Here is a 16,206-nt window from a genome sequence, read left to right as displayed (position 1 = left end):
ACATTTCAGCCGGATAATGCACGACCGCATGTTGCAGGTCCTGTACGGGCCATTCTGGATACAGAAAATGATCGACTGCTGTCCTGGCCAGCACATTCTCCAGATCTCTCACCAACTGAAAACGTCTGGTCAATGGTGGCCGAGCAACTGGTTCGTCACAATACGTCAGTCACTACTCTTGATGAACTGTGGTATCGTGTTGAAGGTGCATGGGCAGCTGTACCTGTACAAGCGATCCAAGCTCTGTTTGACTCAATGCCCAGGCGTATCAAGGCCGTTATTACGGCCAGAGGTGGTTGTTCTCGGTACTGAATTCTGAGGATCTATGCACCCAAACTGCATGAAAATGTAATCACATGTCAGTTCTAGTGTAATATATTTGTCCAATGAATACCCGTTTATCATCTGCATTTCTTCTTGGTGTAGTAATTTTAATGGCGAGTAGTGTACATTCAGGTAATGTAGATATCACTGTCCTTCAAAAGCCAGTTCACAATATCTGACATGCTAGATATTGATCGTTCAGAAAGAACTCCTAACGTGCTTCTTCCACACTATGTTCTCAGAAACTTGGAAAGCTTAATTTTGACGTTCGATTGGACAGACTGTGTGGCCACGGCATAAGGGAGTTGCGAATGAAGTGAATGTTTGGTCATTATCGCAATACTGGATCTGTCATGTGACGAGTATTTCCACAAAGTTTAATAAACATCGGACTGGTTTTCCACGATGTAAGATTTTCCATGTCCGTCAGTGTATTCCAAGATAACGGAAGTAAACTTGTTGACGCCAACGCCATATTGGTGCCAGGCCGACAGACTTTCGTTCTGCGCTGCGAAAGCGAGTGCACAGTCGTTAAGAGTAGGCGAGAAGGACGGAAGGAGCACTCACTTTGCGCCTACCGACCTGCTGGAAGCGCGTCTTGCGGTGCTTGGGCAGCGGCGCGTCGTTGAGCGACCCCCGGGAGCCGCGCTCGCGCTCGGGCGCGCCGAAGCCCTTGAAGGCCTCGTCGAGCGGCGAGGCGCCCAGGCTGCGCAGCGCCTTGTCGCTGGAGGCGCTCTTCTTGACGGGCAGCGCCGACGGCGCCAGCGGCGGCTGCAGCGCGGCGGGCGGGCTGCCGTCCACCGGGCTGCCCTCCAGCGGGTTCACGTACAGGTTGCTGTCCAGCACCATCTCCCAGCAGCCGTCCGCCGTCAGGTCGCCCTGCCGGACGCGCACACAGCGGCTCACAGTGCGGCCGGTCATGCCACGGCCATTTGCATCAGGCGACAGAAATACAGTGCTATTCACAAATACGTCCAGGGCTGCAGAAGACGACTAAGATAAAACTACGACACGTACAGAAAAGTGACATATCAGTGGATAGAGCATGTCTCGAAGTTCCGATTCGTGATATTCCACGTGGCGTAGTTGCAGAGCGCGCCCCTTGGGGCCAGGCGTGTCAGAATATGTAAGCAAATCATCTCCTCAGAGATGAGAAAAGTTACTGGATACCTCCTAATATCGTGTCGGTCCACCTTTTACCCAGCGTAGTGCAGCAACACGACTGGCACGGACCCAACAAGTCTTTTGGAAGTCCCCTACAGAATTACTGAGCAATGCTGCCTCTATAGCCGTCCGTAATTGTATAAGTGTTGCCAGTTCAGGATTTTGAGCACGAGCTGACCTTTCGAGTATGTTCCATAAATGTTCTATGGGCCAGATTATTCGCTCAAATTGTCAGGAATGTGGTTCAAAGCAATCGTGAACAATTATGAATCGGTGAGACGACAACTTTGTTTGGGAACATGAAGTCCATGAATGGCTGCAAATGGTCACCAAGAAGCCAGACATGACCATTTCCAGTCAACTATCGGTTGAGATGGACCAGAGGACCAATTCCATTCGATGTAAACGCAGCCCACACCATTATGCAGCCACCACGAGCTTGCACAGTGCCTTGCTGACTATTTGGGTCCATGGCTTCACAGGGTCTGCACCACACTCGAACCCTACCATCAGCTGTTACCAACACAAATCGGAACTCATCTGAGCAGGCCACAGTTTTCCGATTGTCTAGGGTTCAACTAAAATAGTCACGATCCAGGAGACGCGCTACATTTGATGACGTGCCGTTAGCAAAGACACTCGCATCGGTCGTCTGCTTCCGTGGCCCGTAACACACTGTTTCTAATGATACGTTCGTCGTACGTCTCACATTCATTTCTCCGGTTATTTCACGCAGAGTCGCTTGTCTGCAAGCAATGAACACTTTGCAAACGCCGTTGCTCTCGGTCGTTAAGTGAAGGCCGTCGGCCACCGTGTTGTCCTTGGTGAGAGGTAATGCTTGGAATTCAGTATTCTTGGTACATTGTTGACCCCACGGATCTCAGAATATTGAGTTCCCTGACGATATCCGAAATGGAATGTCAAATGCATCTAGCTCCAACTACGATTCCGCGTTCAGCCATAATCATGTCGAAAACCTTTTACCGTGAATCGTCTGTGTACAGATAACAGCTCCACCAAATGTACTGCCCTTTTATATCTTCCGTATACGATATCATTGCCATATGTATATGTAAATATCGCTGTCGCATCACTTCTGCCACCTCAGTATATATCGTTGGATCAAATTAGTTCGTGCCCAGAGACAGGCAATACAGTGAAGAGATTTCAAAAGCGGGCCGATGTCATAGCAACTTCAATGAATTGCGCACATATGCTCTTCTGTCTGTACTGATGGTTGCCAAATAACAAACACTGCCCATATTGAGCACATATAATGTGATTTAAGACTTGGAGACGTGACATCCACTGACTTGCATCTATTTTCTGCCACGCGGGACTAGCCGAGCGGTCTAAGGGCGCTGCAGTCATCGACTGTGCGGCTGGTCCCGGCGGAGGTTCGAGTCCTCCCTCGGGAATGGGTGTGTGTGTTTGTCCTTAGGATAATTTAGGTTAAGTAGTGTGTAAGCTTAGAGACTGATGACCTTAGCAGTTAAGTCCCATAAGATTTCACACACATTTGAACATTTTTTTGCATCTATCTTCTGTGTGTCTTGCAGTTTATGAGCAGTCGTCTTCTGAAACCCCAGGGTTGCCAACGAACAAATCTGTACTCCTGCTTGCAAGTGACACAAACATTGTTGTCAAACTGAACATTGAAGCATAAACAGAGAAAATAGTAAAAGATGCAATTATGAAAGTTAATAACTTGCTTTGCAAAAGTGGGAAAGCTTAAGAATACTTAAGAAAAACAGCGCATATAAAAAAGAAACAATAAACAGGATAGAAAGATTCAGGTTCTTAGGTGTGCGTAATGATGAAAAATTAAACTGTAAAAACCATATAGTAGACCTACTCAAACACTTAGGTTCGGTTGCTTTCGTTACAAGAACAATTACCTACTTTGGGGATACAGAAGTAAGTTACCACTTTAGCATAATTTCATTCACTGATGCCTTATGGGACGATATTCTGGGCCAGCTGCTGTGGCCGTGCGGTTCTAGGCGCTTCAGTCTGGAGCCGCGTGACCGCTACGGTCGTAGGTTCGAATCCTGCCTCGGGCATGGATGTGCGTGATGTCCTTAGGTTAGTTAGGTGTAAGTAGTTCTAAGTCTAGAGGACTGATGACCTCAGATGTTAAGTCCCATAGTGCTTAGAGCCATTTGAACCATTTTTTGATATTCTGGGGCAACTGCTCATTCAACTAAGAAAGAAGGTAATTAGAATTATATGTGGGGTGTCCACAAGCGTACATCTTACAGGGATCTCTTTAAGTGGCTGGTAATATTTGGCACATCGTCACAGTGCATTTACTGACCTATGTAATTTATTATCAGCATTTCTTCTGAATTTGACAGTAACAGAGACATTAAAAAGTGCAACACTAGAAGGAAAAAATAATCCGCAGAACCGTTTAATGAATGTCACTTTGGCACAGTAGGGGTGAAATAAGCATCTATAAAACTCTTTGACAATCTACCCTTGGAAATAAAAGTCTCACAGCTGAAGTGTATTAAAATGTACATTACAGTTTCTCCCTACAAATGGTCCTTTAGCACAGAGAATTTCTTGAATAGAAGAAATTAATTGTACAAAAATGACTAAATTGTAGCCATATAAACATTATTATTTTTTAAATATGTGTTCTGTGTTTGTTCTGCTCCTACGAAACGTATCATGACGTTTAGCTTGAATATGATCCCTGAAGCACGTAACGAACTAACTTCCGCTTTCAGTCATAACGATTTAATTATTACTCCAAAAAAATAAAAGTATGAAATTAATTTTTTCTTTCTTTGCATGTACGTGTCTTCAGTCTCGCTAAACATCAGAATCCGGGGCCACAGATCAGCATCATGCCACCAGTGGCCGCAGTATCAGTGGGTTGCGCCATTTTGTTTTGGATACTGTAGCGGTGTTGTCGCGCTCGGACTTCTGTGTGTACCAGGTACGTAGACATCTACGTCTAAACAAGTAAAAGTTTAACTGCGTAACTGCCGGCCGCGGTGGTCTAGCGGTTCAGGCGCTCAGTCCGGAACCGCGCGACTGCTACGGTCGCAGGTTCGAATCCTGCCTCGGGCATGGATGTGTGTGATGTCCTTAGGTTAGTTAGGTTTAAGTAGTTCTAAGTTCTAGGGGACTGATGACCACAGATATTAAGTCCCATAGTGCTCAGAGCCATTTGAACCATTTTTTGAACTGCGTAACTTTATTTTTTCATCGCGATAATTAAATCTCTGTGACTACCCCTTGCAACTAATGGACACTGCTCGATTTTTGTTGGTTTAGCTTCTTGTACGCAGTTCCAAGTAATTCTGTAACGTCTTTAATGGAATGAGGCTATTGCTTGGGGGTAATACTCTTTGACTCTTTGACGATGTGACTGAATTTGTAAAATAACTGAGATGGCACATTTACCTCTGTCTGGTCTCCGGTATAGAAATGATACTCGTCTTCTTGCAGTCCGCAGAAATTCATCTAGAAGGAAACAAGATCGAAAAGCTTCCATTCTCAGAGACCAGTAACTGATTCGGGTAGTTTGAAGAAGTACTGTGCATTCATACGGATGATTCTGATTCTATCAAACAGCAGACTTAGCGTTGTCGTGAACAACGGGAAATACTGTGAGTTGAGCAACCATTACATAACATACGTTTGATTGGTTAACGAGATATACCTTTTTCTTCACGCAGAGACGGTTTCGACGCTGTCCTGCAGTCAAGGGGGACGCGAAGCTTCGCAGAACATTGCTGAAATAGTTTCCACCCTTTGTCTGTCGTTTCCTCGTATAGGCTATATTGAGTTACAGACAGGGACGGTTCCAATGTCCTGAGGCGCAGATTCCGCAGCCGTTTCCCAACAAAAAATAAACACTGTTTGCCATCCGTCTACAATTCCCAAATGAACGTACTCCTCCCCTTGATGCACATTTCAGTCAGAGTTGCATTTTGCCACTTGTCTACAATAAGGAAATAAAAAACTACGAAGTTCCAAAGTAAAATATATGTCATCTCCAGGAGTTGGCGCATTTTCAAATTCTATCGGGTAACACAGGGCAAAATGCTGTTGTAGAATTTAGGATTCTGCATACCAATTGGCACAGTTCCACAACAACATGTCAAATTGCAGCGTAGAGAACCATCTTGTTCAGTCCTACGTCGCTAAGAGCCGGTCCCCCAACTAATTTGAATGCTGGCCGTGGGTTACACTTTACTCAAATAACCAAAGAAATAAAATTTCAGAACACGTTTTGTTCAATTGCAATATGCTAGTCAATACTGAAAACATGTGGCATGAGTATAACACAGTAAATCATAACACAGTGAATCCACAAACGTAATATGGCTTCAAGTTTTGTTATTATATGGGATCAAAACTGATAATTTTTAATTAGTTTATCTTCTGCTTTTCTAGTTTGAGGAGTTTCAAGCAGCGACATTTTTGAAGGATATTTTTATGATACCATATAGGAATCTGTCAATCAGCTGGTTACTTTAGTTTCTGGTTTTAGTGGCCAATCTAAACGTAACATCAGTGGTATAGGAATGAAAATACCTTAAGCGAATATTTTCTCTCAGGATTTAATCACAAGAAAATGTCATTTCAGATCGTTAAATCAAAAAGGTAGCATTCATATTAATACACTACTGGCCATTAAAATTGCTACATCACGAAGATGACGTGCTACAGACGCGAAATTTAACCGACAGGAAGAAGATGCTGTGATATGCAAATGATTAGCTTTTCAGGGCATTCACACTAGGTTGGCGCCGGTGGCGACGCCTATAACGTGCTGACATGAGGGAAGTTTCCAACCGATTTCTCATACACAAACAGCAGTTGACCGGCGTTGTCTGGTGAAACGTTGTTGTGATGCCCCGTGTAAGGAGGAGAAATGCGTACCATCACGTTTCCGACTTTGATAAAGGTTGGATTGTAGCCTATCGCGATTGCGGTTAATCGTATCTCGACATTCCTGTTTGCGTTGGTTGAGATCCAATGACTGTTAGCAGAATATGGAATCGGAAGGTTCAGGAGTAATACGGAACGCCGTGCTGGATCTCAACGGCCTCGTATCATTAGCAGTCGAGATGACAGGCGTCTTATCCGTATGGCTGTAACGGATCGTGCAGCCACGTCTCGATTCCTGAGTCAACAGATGGGGACGTTTTCAAGACAACAATCATCTGCACGAACAGTTCGGCGACGTTTGCAGCAGCATGGACTATCAGCTCGGAGATCATGGCTGCGGTTACCCTTGACGCTGCATGACAGACAGGAGCGCCTGCGATGGTGTACTCAATGACGAACCTGGTTTTTTTCGGATGAATCCAGGTTTTTTTACAGCATTATGATGGTCGCATCCGTGTTTGGCGACATCGCGGTGAACGCACATTGGAAACGTGTATTCGTCATCGCCATACTGGCGTATCACCCGGCTTGATGGTAGGGGGTGCCACTGGTTACACGTCTCGGTCACCTCTTGTTCGCACTGACGGCACTTTGAACAGTGGACGTTACATTTGAGATGTGTTACGACCCGTGGTTCTACCCTTCATTCGATCCCTGCGAAACCCTACATTTCAGCAGGATAATGCACGACCGCATGTGGCAGGCCCTGTACGGGCCTTTCTGGATACAGAAAATGTTCGACTACTGCCCTGGCCAGCACATTCTCCTGATCTCTCACCAACTGAAAACGTCTGGACAATGGTGGCCGAGCAACTGGCTCGTCACAATACGCCAGTCACTACTCTTGATGAACGGTGGTATCGTGTTGAAGCTGCATGGGCAGCTGTAATTGTACACGCCATCTAAGCTCTGTTTGAATCAATGCCCAGGAGTATCAAGGCCGTTATTACGGCTAGAGGTGGTTGTTCTGGGTACTGATTTCTCAGGATCTGTGCACCCAAATTGCTTGAAAATGTAATCATATGTCAGTTCTGGTATAATATATTTGTCCAGTGAATACCCGTTTATCATCTGCATTTCTTCTTGATGTAGCAATTTTAATGACCAGTAGCGTAGTATAAAAGACTGTGTATGATAATGAAATATACTTGCCTTTTAGATGTAAAAGTAATTTACTTCCAAAAAAATTTTTATTTATGGGAAATACACACACAGGACTCGCATTTAGGACGACGACTGTGCAAACACGCGTCCGGCCATCGTGAATTAGGTTCTCCGTGATTTCACTAAATCGCTTCAGGAAAATGCCGCGATGGTTCCTTTGAAAGGAACGGTTGACTCCCTTCCCGATCCTTCACTAACGCGATGGGGCCGATGACCTCACTGTTTGGCCCTCTCCCCCAAATCAACCAACCAGTAATACAGACACATAACGTGTCACAAAAGGAATCAAAATTAATGGTAAAGAGTTACACTGTATTAGATTTGCTGATGAATTCAGAAAATGATATGAACTATTTACTGAAAAAGTGTCTGATGCCTTAGACAGTCACAGACTGAAAATAAACACCAAACAAAAGTAAAATAATGGTTACAAACGAAACGAACAGACGAGAAAGGGCAAACATTAAGACAACCCAAAAGTACTATTGGACGTAAATGAGATTCGATAATTGGGAACACCAATAAGAGATGACAACAGAAGTATAATATTTATTAACAAACAACCACCTTAATATAGAAAGAAGGAAGAAATTCATCAAGACCATTATTTAGAGTATTTTAAGGCATGCTTGAGAAGGTTGGCCTGTGGAGAAACAAGAAAAAAAATTAGAAGCAACAGAAATGTGTATATAGAAAAGGAACGAAAACACTTCTTATACTGAAAGTAAGTTCAATAAACAAAATAAACAAGAGATTACAGAGAAGGACATGATTAACTTGATACAGAGAAGAAAAATTAAATTAATTGATGACGTAATTCGACATAACTGCTTCATAAAAACAGATCAGAAGGAAAAAATCTGAGGGAAACAAGAGGCAGCGCAGGAACATCCATATTGGAAAATATAATCAGTGGCATGAACTGTAACAAATGCACCCAATAGTACAGATGACGAGGGTCAGAGAAGGATGGCGATATCAAGGTGTTGCTTTTAGTGTCATACGATGATCTGATGATGAATTACCGATCATTTCAGATACAATAAATTTATGAACATCGTGACAAATTTTATTCTTGGAGCCTGCTCGTTCTCCGAGTGACCTTGTGAGTTACGACAAGGAATGACAATTTTAGAAACTTTCCGTACCTCGAATAAATTTTCGTGGGTGCCAATGGAGAAGGAGCGCCTCGCCTCGTGCCACGTGTTGCGCTACATACCTGGGAGTGCGAGGGGTGAGTGTTGCAGCTGGCGTACGTGTCGGAGCTGTCGACGCTGCCCATGTCGTAGCTGCTGGAGGCGACGCCGCGCAGCAGCACCCCGTCCACCAGACCGCGGCCGCCATTGTTGTTGCTGATGTTGTTATTGTTGTTGCTGTTGGTCGCAGCAGCCGCCGCCGCCGCTGCCGCGTTGCTGCGTATCGTTTTCATCTCGAGGCACACGGGGTTGCGGAAGTCGCTCGTGGGCAGCGGCATCAGGCTCTCGGCGTCAATGAACTCCTTGTAGTCCTGCGAGCAGGCAGCGGCGCGCGCACCGGCCGCTAGTGAACGCCTGGCGGGAGCTCGCCGCGTCTGTCGCCAGACTGCCGAGCCCCTCTGTACTGGGACGAGTCTCAGTCTCTCACTCTCTAGGACACCACTTGTGGACTGCGAGTGTCAAACTTTCGGGCACTGGCAAACGTGAAAATGATGCGCCACTGTGCCTAAGCGCGCAAATAGTGACTGCACATACCTGCTAGCGCAATGCTTTGACACTCAGGCGCAAACGTGGGATACCTTCACAGATCAGGCCACTACAATCTGTATTCAAGAAGTAAGAAAGTGAAATTTCTATTCCGGTAGCCATGGTCCACTCCCTATCTCCTCCTTCCTATTTAAAGTGAAAATATTCAGAGACAGCCGGTCGTCCTTCCGAATTTACTCAGACCACTGTTTAATCTCGAACAGAGAAGTGTCTTATACTTCAGAAAAGCCCTAGAACGCTCTAGAGTGGTCATAATCAGACAACACTGTGTAAGGCAGAACAATTTTTGTTCTTTATATTCCTCAGCATTGACAAACTTTAGAAATGATGGCATATATCATCGTAAGTTGTTGTTAAAAGTATTTCAATGTAACTCTTGCTGTTAGTACAACTGACTGTCCAAACATGCTCTGAAACACCCAACGGGGCCGACTGACTTCCGTGTCTTCCTCACCAGATAGGTGTCACTGAGTGTGGAGATGGGAGGGGGGGGGGGGGGGGGAAGGGCGTGTGGTCGCCACACCGCTCTCCCGGCTGGTGTCAGTTTTCGTGACCGGAGCCGGTACTTCTTACTGAAGTAGCTACTCACTGTTAGAAGGGCTGAGTGCACCCCGCTTGCCAACAGCGCTCGGCAGACCGTGCGGTCGCCAATGTAAATGCTATTCAAGCCCGAGAACGCTTAACTTCGACGATCTGACGGGAACCGGTGTTACCACTGCGGCAAGGCCGTTGGCTGGTGTATGTAAAATATAAAAAGAAAAGTAAAATCACTAAACAAAGAACACTAAATTGTTGTTTACTTCTCATTCCGATTAGTTCTACGTTCTTTGAACTATCAAACCTGTAAATTTATTTAAAAATTCATTAGACATTGTAAAAGGAATCGTTAATCATACTTCCTAATTTGTTAGTTTGTCGAAAATCTTAATTCTGAATGAGGCATTATTCATTTCCTTTACACACAGGGAAGCAATATGAACAAACGGCCATATTAGTTTCCTGTAGTAATACGAATTAAAAAAAAAAAAATCACTGCACATGATCCACGTATAAACGAACCGTAATTTAATTTTTCCACGTATTTCCGAATCTTTCATTTTAGGTGTGACACAGTCACATAAGAGGCATGCGATCATTTTATAGATATGGATGTTTTTATGTACTGATGTTATTGTCGCCGGATGTTCAGCAACTCAACTTCACTAACGCGTGTCGAGTAAACGCGTCTTCAGAATATTGAAGGAGGTGGGGAGGTTGACAACACGATTGGGGTCATGTACAGGTATCAAGATCAGAGTGCAGCTCCAGTAAGAGAGCTGAGCAATCACTGATGTTCCTGCCCTAGCCTGTAGTTTAGTGGACCATGGCACATCGACGCAGCCATTTCGGCTAGCTATTAACTGTCGCTACACGTGAACACGAAGCCTCTTAGAAGGAGAATCGTCATGTTGTGAGAATTCATCACCTGAGACTTGTAGCAATTTAAATTTGCTAATAACGTTCAAATAGTAGTTTCTAATTCTTAAGGATGTAAAATTTCTGCCAGATATCCTGTGCACTGAAACTCGTCCTTACGTACATGAGGCGGCGTCGGCAGTCTGGCGTCGCAAGGTGATCGGTTACGGCCAACAGACTGCGATTCTGCTATTTAGCCAGAAGATGCTTCACTGAACAGCGAATGAACGCATCCGAATATTATATGCATAGCAATTTCAAAAGTTTGGTCTTTCACGGGGTCAACATTGATTTAAGTGGAAGCATAACATATATTTTACTAATCTCAGTCTGTTGACCAAATAGAGCGAGAGTTATATCACGAGGTAACCCCTTCCGTAGCTTGTTCCTCAGATCAAAGTCTGAATAGTTCTGGACACTTTCTTGGTACCATATCATGTTCTTGAAAAGTTAAGGCAAAGGAGCTGTCGTAAGTTAATCTGTCATTTCATCTTTCTTGGGCAGCGGGAATTATGGTGAAGGACTCCGAACACAGAATGTCTGAGGGCTACCTTCATTATAATGCTTCTTACAGTATACACTACGTTCACAAATAAGTAATGTATCTCCGGTAGCCAGCAGTACTGACAGGGAAAAGAATACACCGTAGAGCGAGCTAGACTTACTCCGAACGCCGTTTACGCCGTGGCTGCGTCGGTCGTTGGGTTCGCGAGACATCTGTGAGATCGGCGAAGGGACACCAATGGCTTTTTAAGCGCGGTATTCATTACAGAAAGTCAGTTCTCAGCAGGTTATGTCGAGTACGGTTCCGCCACAAAGATTATTTGCTAAAGATAACCTTGCTAGTGCTTGCACTGCATCTGCCTGGACTTTTCTTGCCAGCTCACGACGGCTTTGGGTGTCCACAGACTTTAAGTACGAGGTTAGGACTTTGGCGTTCTTAGGAAGGCAAGATTTGAACTTAGCGGAACAGGAGTGCGAGCTTTGCTGCTGACAGTGTTTACGTATCTTTAGAGACACAGAACTTCCTGCGTATCGCGTGATATGAAAAGGAAAGTAACAACACTTCTAATTTATATATGAAAATGATAAAGATTTTTGCTGATAAAATGCTCTAGGGCCTCCAGCCGCATTAAGCAGCTTAAAATCTACTTTTCGGCCGAGTACTCCTCGGCCATTGTTAAGTCGTAATTGGTTGCAGCTACCGTTCTTATATAACAGCGCTGTCTTCTATGACGTCATTTGCGCTCGCTCTTCAGCACCAAATAAGATAACGTTGTTACTGCACAACCGTACAGTTTTATGCGCCCGCTACAGCCTTCCGATGTCACAAATTTTTGTCTCGATGGCTTCTTTCACGACGCTATCCCAGAAACTATTAGTCCGTGTACTACCAGATGTCCCGTTGAATACAAAATTAAGTCCGTTTTCTAGAGCATGCTTTGCTACAGTTGATTCCTTAGGGTACCGAAGCTGAAAACATCTCTCGTGTTCTACACAGCGTTGTTCGGTAGTATGCACTGTCTGTCCTACATAAAACTGTCTGCAGCCACACGGTATTTTATACTCTACTGGCGTTTTCAGGCCTACATCCTCTTTCACAAGCCTCATGACTTGAACGAATTCATACTGGAGCCCTGAAGACCGATTCGATTTTATGTTTCTTTAGGAACCGGCTAATCTCTCGTGTGACTTGGTCACTGAACGACAACAACGCAAGTTTTTTCTTGTCCTCCTCGAGGTCCTTCTGCTTACGTATTTTCGGAGAGATGGGTTGCGGAATCTGGTGGTTGTCGTAGCAATTTTGCTCGAATACGGCACTTTCCGTCAGTGACTCAGTTCCGTCGGCAGCGTCTGAGGCGGATTCCTCTCGATGCACACCAAGGTCTTCAGAACAAAACATTTCTGCGAGGGATGGTGATAGATGTTAGCATGCAGATATTGGTCCATGTGGACAGGATTCGGGCGGATTTTCAAGTCTTCGGGGCTTTAGCAAAAATTCACCAACTCATGAGGCCTTTGAAAAAAGATGTATGTTTCAGAAAGCCTGGAGTATATAAAATAGCATGTGGGTGTGGGACAATTTTATGTAGGATAGACCGTCAGTATTATTGAACAGCGCTGTATAGAACACGAGAGACGTTTTCACCTTTGATATCCCGAGAAATAGGTGGTAGCAGAGCATGCTCTAGAAAACGGACATAAGTCTGCATTCAATGTGACATCTATCATTACACTGAATAATAATTTCTCGGATAACGGCATGAAAGAAGCGATCGAGATAAAAATTTGTGACAACGCCCTCAGTAAAGATAGCGTCCTGCAGCTAAGCACGGCTTGGGACCCGGCCATCGGAAAGTTGAAGCGGACGTGGCTGGCGCGCAACGAAAGCATTATCTTGGCGCTGGAGCGAACGCGAGGCCCACGAGGAATTCAGGCCGCGGCGCGTGCGTCACGAAGGTAGGCCTGAACTCGCTCGCTCGCTCAGCTCAGCAGACAAAATGCGTTTCTAAACCTGAGAACTCGAGCTGAGCGTGTGCGTACTAACGAGGTTTGCGTATTCTAGTGGAATCTGCTGTTATGAAATTTTGATGATGAACAGTAATACAGCAAAATTTAATTCAAGATCAGTACTCGACATAAATGGTATAACGGCTTATTTATAGCATTTAGTCTCTTCTGCTTAACAGTCCTCATTTCATACAAGAAGTGGTGGCTTGAGCAACTAATAATCATTTTGGCATGATTTTAATTTTATTGTATCCCAGTAAAGCCGTAACAAATTATAAGTAGGGCTATGGAGTTCCGATCATTGTAGGACTAATAGCAGTAAGACTCCATAGTAGCGGATTCCAGTAGACGGTGCAACTCTCGTTTGTACGTGCATACCTAGTTACGAGTTAACAGACGTAGAAACGTAGTTTGCTGAGTTGAGCGAGCGAGCCCGGGCCTACTTTCGCGACATACGCGCCCCGGCCTGTCCTCCTCGTAGGCCTCGAACGAGCGCAAGTGACGTCACAGAAGGCAGCGCGGCTGTATAAGGACGCTAATAGATACCAAAAGAGTCACCACTTGACAATGGCGCAAGAGTACTCTGCCGGAAGCTTGTGGATTTTAAACTACTTGACCCAACTGGAAGCAGGAGAGAATTTTACCAGTACATGTTGCCACGAAACCATGTATTCGTATATTTGCGTTTGTTGAATATATATGTCTCAAAACTATCAGGTCCACATAATGTCACTCACCATGGAATTCTTGTTTGCCTAGAAACAGAGCAGAGCAAATCGATGTCTATTTTTAATTTGACATTGAATCTAATTAAATAATGTGCAATATAGTTCCTAGAAATCCTACTACTCGGCTTGTACCGTTGAAGTATGTTACTTCAGTCTTGGAGGATCAACTTTCTGAAGAATATTCCCTCTTACATACGGTTCAGACTTAGAACCTGTAATGAACCTGAAACAGTAATGTTTATATGCGGTTCTGATCTCACATGAAAAGTGGAGTGACTTGCTCAGTAAATCGAGGACACAGTGCCCCAGTGTGTTTCTTGTCGGAACAGTTACGTTTTAGCTACTTCAGGGGTTCCCTCGTCCACTGTCACCATCCCACATTCGCGTTAGCTACTGTCCTCTGGAAATACAGAACTGGTTTGAATGTAATGAAAAAATGCTCAAGAACTAAAGGTGTATATGTGTTTTTTAGCAGCTACTGCCCCCCTGGAGCTAAATTTGTCACAGTAGGAAACTGTTTTCCAAGGAGCAGCGCTAATGCGAATTGTTCCAAAAAAAAAAAAAAAACAATTCCAAGAAAGTTGTGCCTCATGCATCTGCTAAATATCTTACTAACACACTAAAAACTATCGACCTACTATTGTAACACACAATAATAAATAATTAACTCATTACTAAGACCTTATAGTACTACTAATACTGTGTGAATCTATTAACCTATCCTAAAATATACAGTAATATTCCATTGCTATTATGAAATCTATTTTTCTATGTGAGTAATATTTGTTTCAACGAGTAGCGAGTATTTTGAACAACACTAAAGCAATTTCTGCTTACAAACTAGCACGATATTATAGCCAGATTTAAAAGTATTAGAGCGGTTAATATGGAGGAGGTTCTGCAGCTAACTGAAGTCGCTACTCTTAGTCTAAATGTAGACACAGAAACTTATGTAGTTAATAGATCTGCAACTTTCCACGCTGTCTCTAAAGTGGCGCCATATTTTCTTGGGAATCTAATTTCTGTGAATAACTGTTGAAGATATTATAAAGTACTTTATTGCAGAGGTAAATTGAAAAGAAACAAAGTTTCATTAATGCTGGCAACGACTACTAAATACTCAAATACTTGTATAACATGTATAAGCATTACAAGAATTCTTACAGTGTTACATTGTTGCAGATGTAAACAATCATTTATAAGCGGACATTCTCATTGACACTGTTGAAGGATGTAGACATCGTTGTTCAGATTATACGTGAGAGTGCTGTCACATGATTATAGCATTAGAGTTCGATCTACTTATTTACAAATTTGTTCAGTTTGCTGCTTGCAGTTCAATGTCATTATCCGAGGCTATAGTTCCTTTGTAAATTCAGAAACACAATAAATGAAACCGCACTTTTGGTACCTTCCATAAAAATCTTAAATCTTACACCTGTTGTCCTACATGTGAATATTGCAGATGTGATGTTTAAATCTAGCATTTAAAAATATATATCGAGAACAGGTTTGCATTAAACGGCAAACGGAGGCAATAATCTGGATGTGATACCATTACAAGTTCTTTATTCTTTCGTACATTCTGCTAAGACACTTGAAAATACATGGACTCATTCATAACTGAGACCGACTGAGTCTTCTGAAGACGATAAAAACCAATTAAAACGTATTATTTCATAAACTCGATCATTTTTCTATTTTATAATTTTGGTGATTATTCTTAGACCGTTATCCAATTTGTAGGAGTTTAATCTTTGAAATATGATTCATGTTTCACACTTGTAGAGGCTGTAGAGGGGCTTGGTAGACTAAATTTAACATAGGAACCCATATACGGGAACGTAGTCGAACAACGTTACAGAGGGTCACAATTATAGTCGCCGGCGCCTGTAAATGTATGTGTATACAGAATGATTCCGTGATGATGACACAAACTGTCCAAAATGAAGAAGGATAAATGTATCAATTTGAGGTAAGGTTCCGTGTACCGGAAACGAACGAGTCGGAAGTTATAAGAGAAAACCGTTCTGATACCTCTGAGGGGCATACATGTAGTGGTACTGCTGTTGCTAAGATTGTAAGGTAGGGAACTATCAGAAGTAGTAGTATGGACCACAAAAAGGAAAAAAATGTCCAGTAAACATCGGCTCTAAAATGCTATAGTGAAACACATCTCCTCTATTGAACAAGTGCTCATGTTTAAT

The 16,206-nt window shown here is 43.6% G+C and overlaps 1 protein-coding gene across 2 annotated transcripts in view; it reads right to left on the bottom strand.

The window, feature by feature from the left end:
• LOC126475023 (period circadian protein-like) overlaps positions 1-16,206 on the bottom strand; it is a 267,326-nt gene that overhangs the window by 224,841 nt on the left and 26,279 nt on the right. Inside the window, exons 3-4 of one of the 2 annotated variants that reach the window (XM_050102563.1) lie at positions 8,783-9,070; positions 892-1,203 (exon numbers count right to left, since the gene is read on the bottom strand). In XM_050102563.1, coding sequence (XP_049958520.1) covers positions 892-1,203; positions 8,783-9,037 — 567 coding nt within the window. In that variant the 5' untranslated portion in view covers positions 9,038-9,070. The remainder of the gene's footprint in view (positions 1-891; positions 1,204-8,782; positions 9,071-16,206) is intronic. The other variant, XM_050102564.1, reaches the window with a different exon arrangement.

Source organism: Schistocerca serialis, chromosome 4, assembly GCF_023864345.2.
Source record: "Schistocerca serialis cubense isolate TAMUIC-IGC-003099 chromosome 4, iqSchSeri2.2, whole genome shotgun sequence".
In the NCBI taxonomy this organism is placed as follows: Eukaryota; Metazoa; Arthropoda; class Insecta; order Orthoptera; family Acrididae; genus Schistocerca; species Schistocerca serialis.
This window is presented reverse-complemented; position numbering and strand designations above follow the sequence as displayed.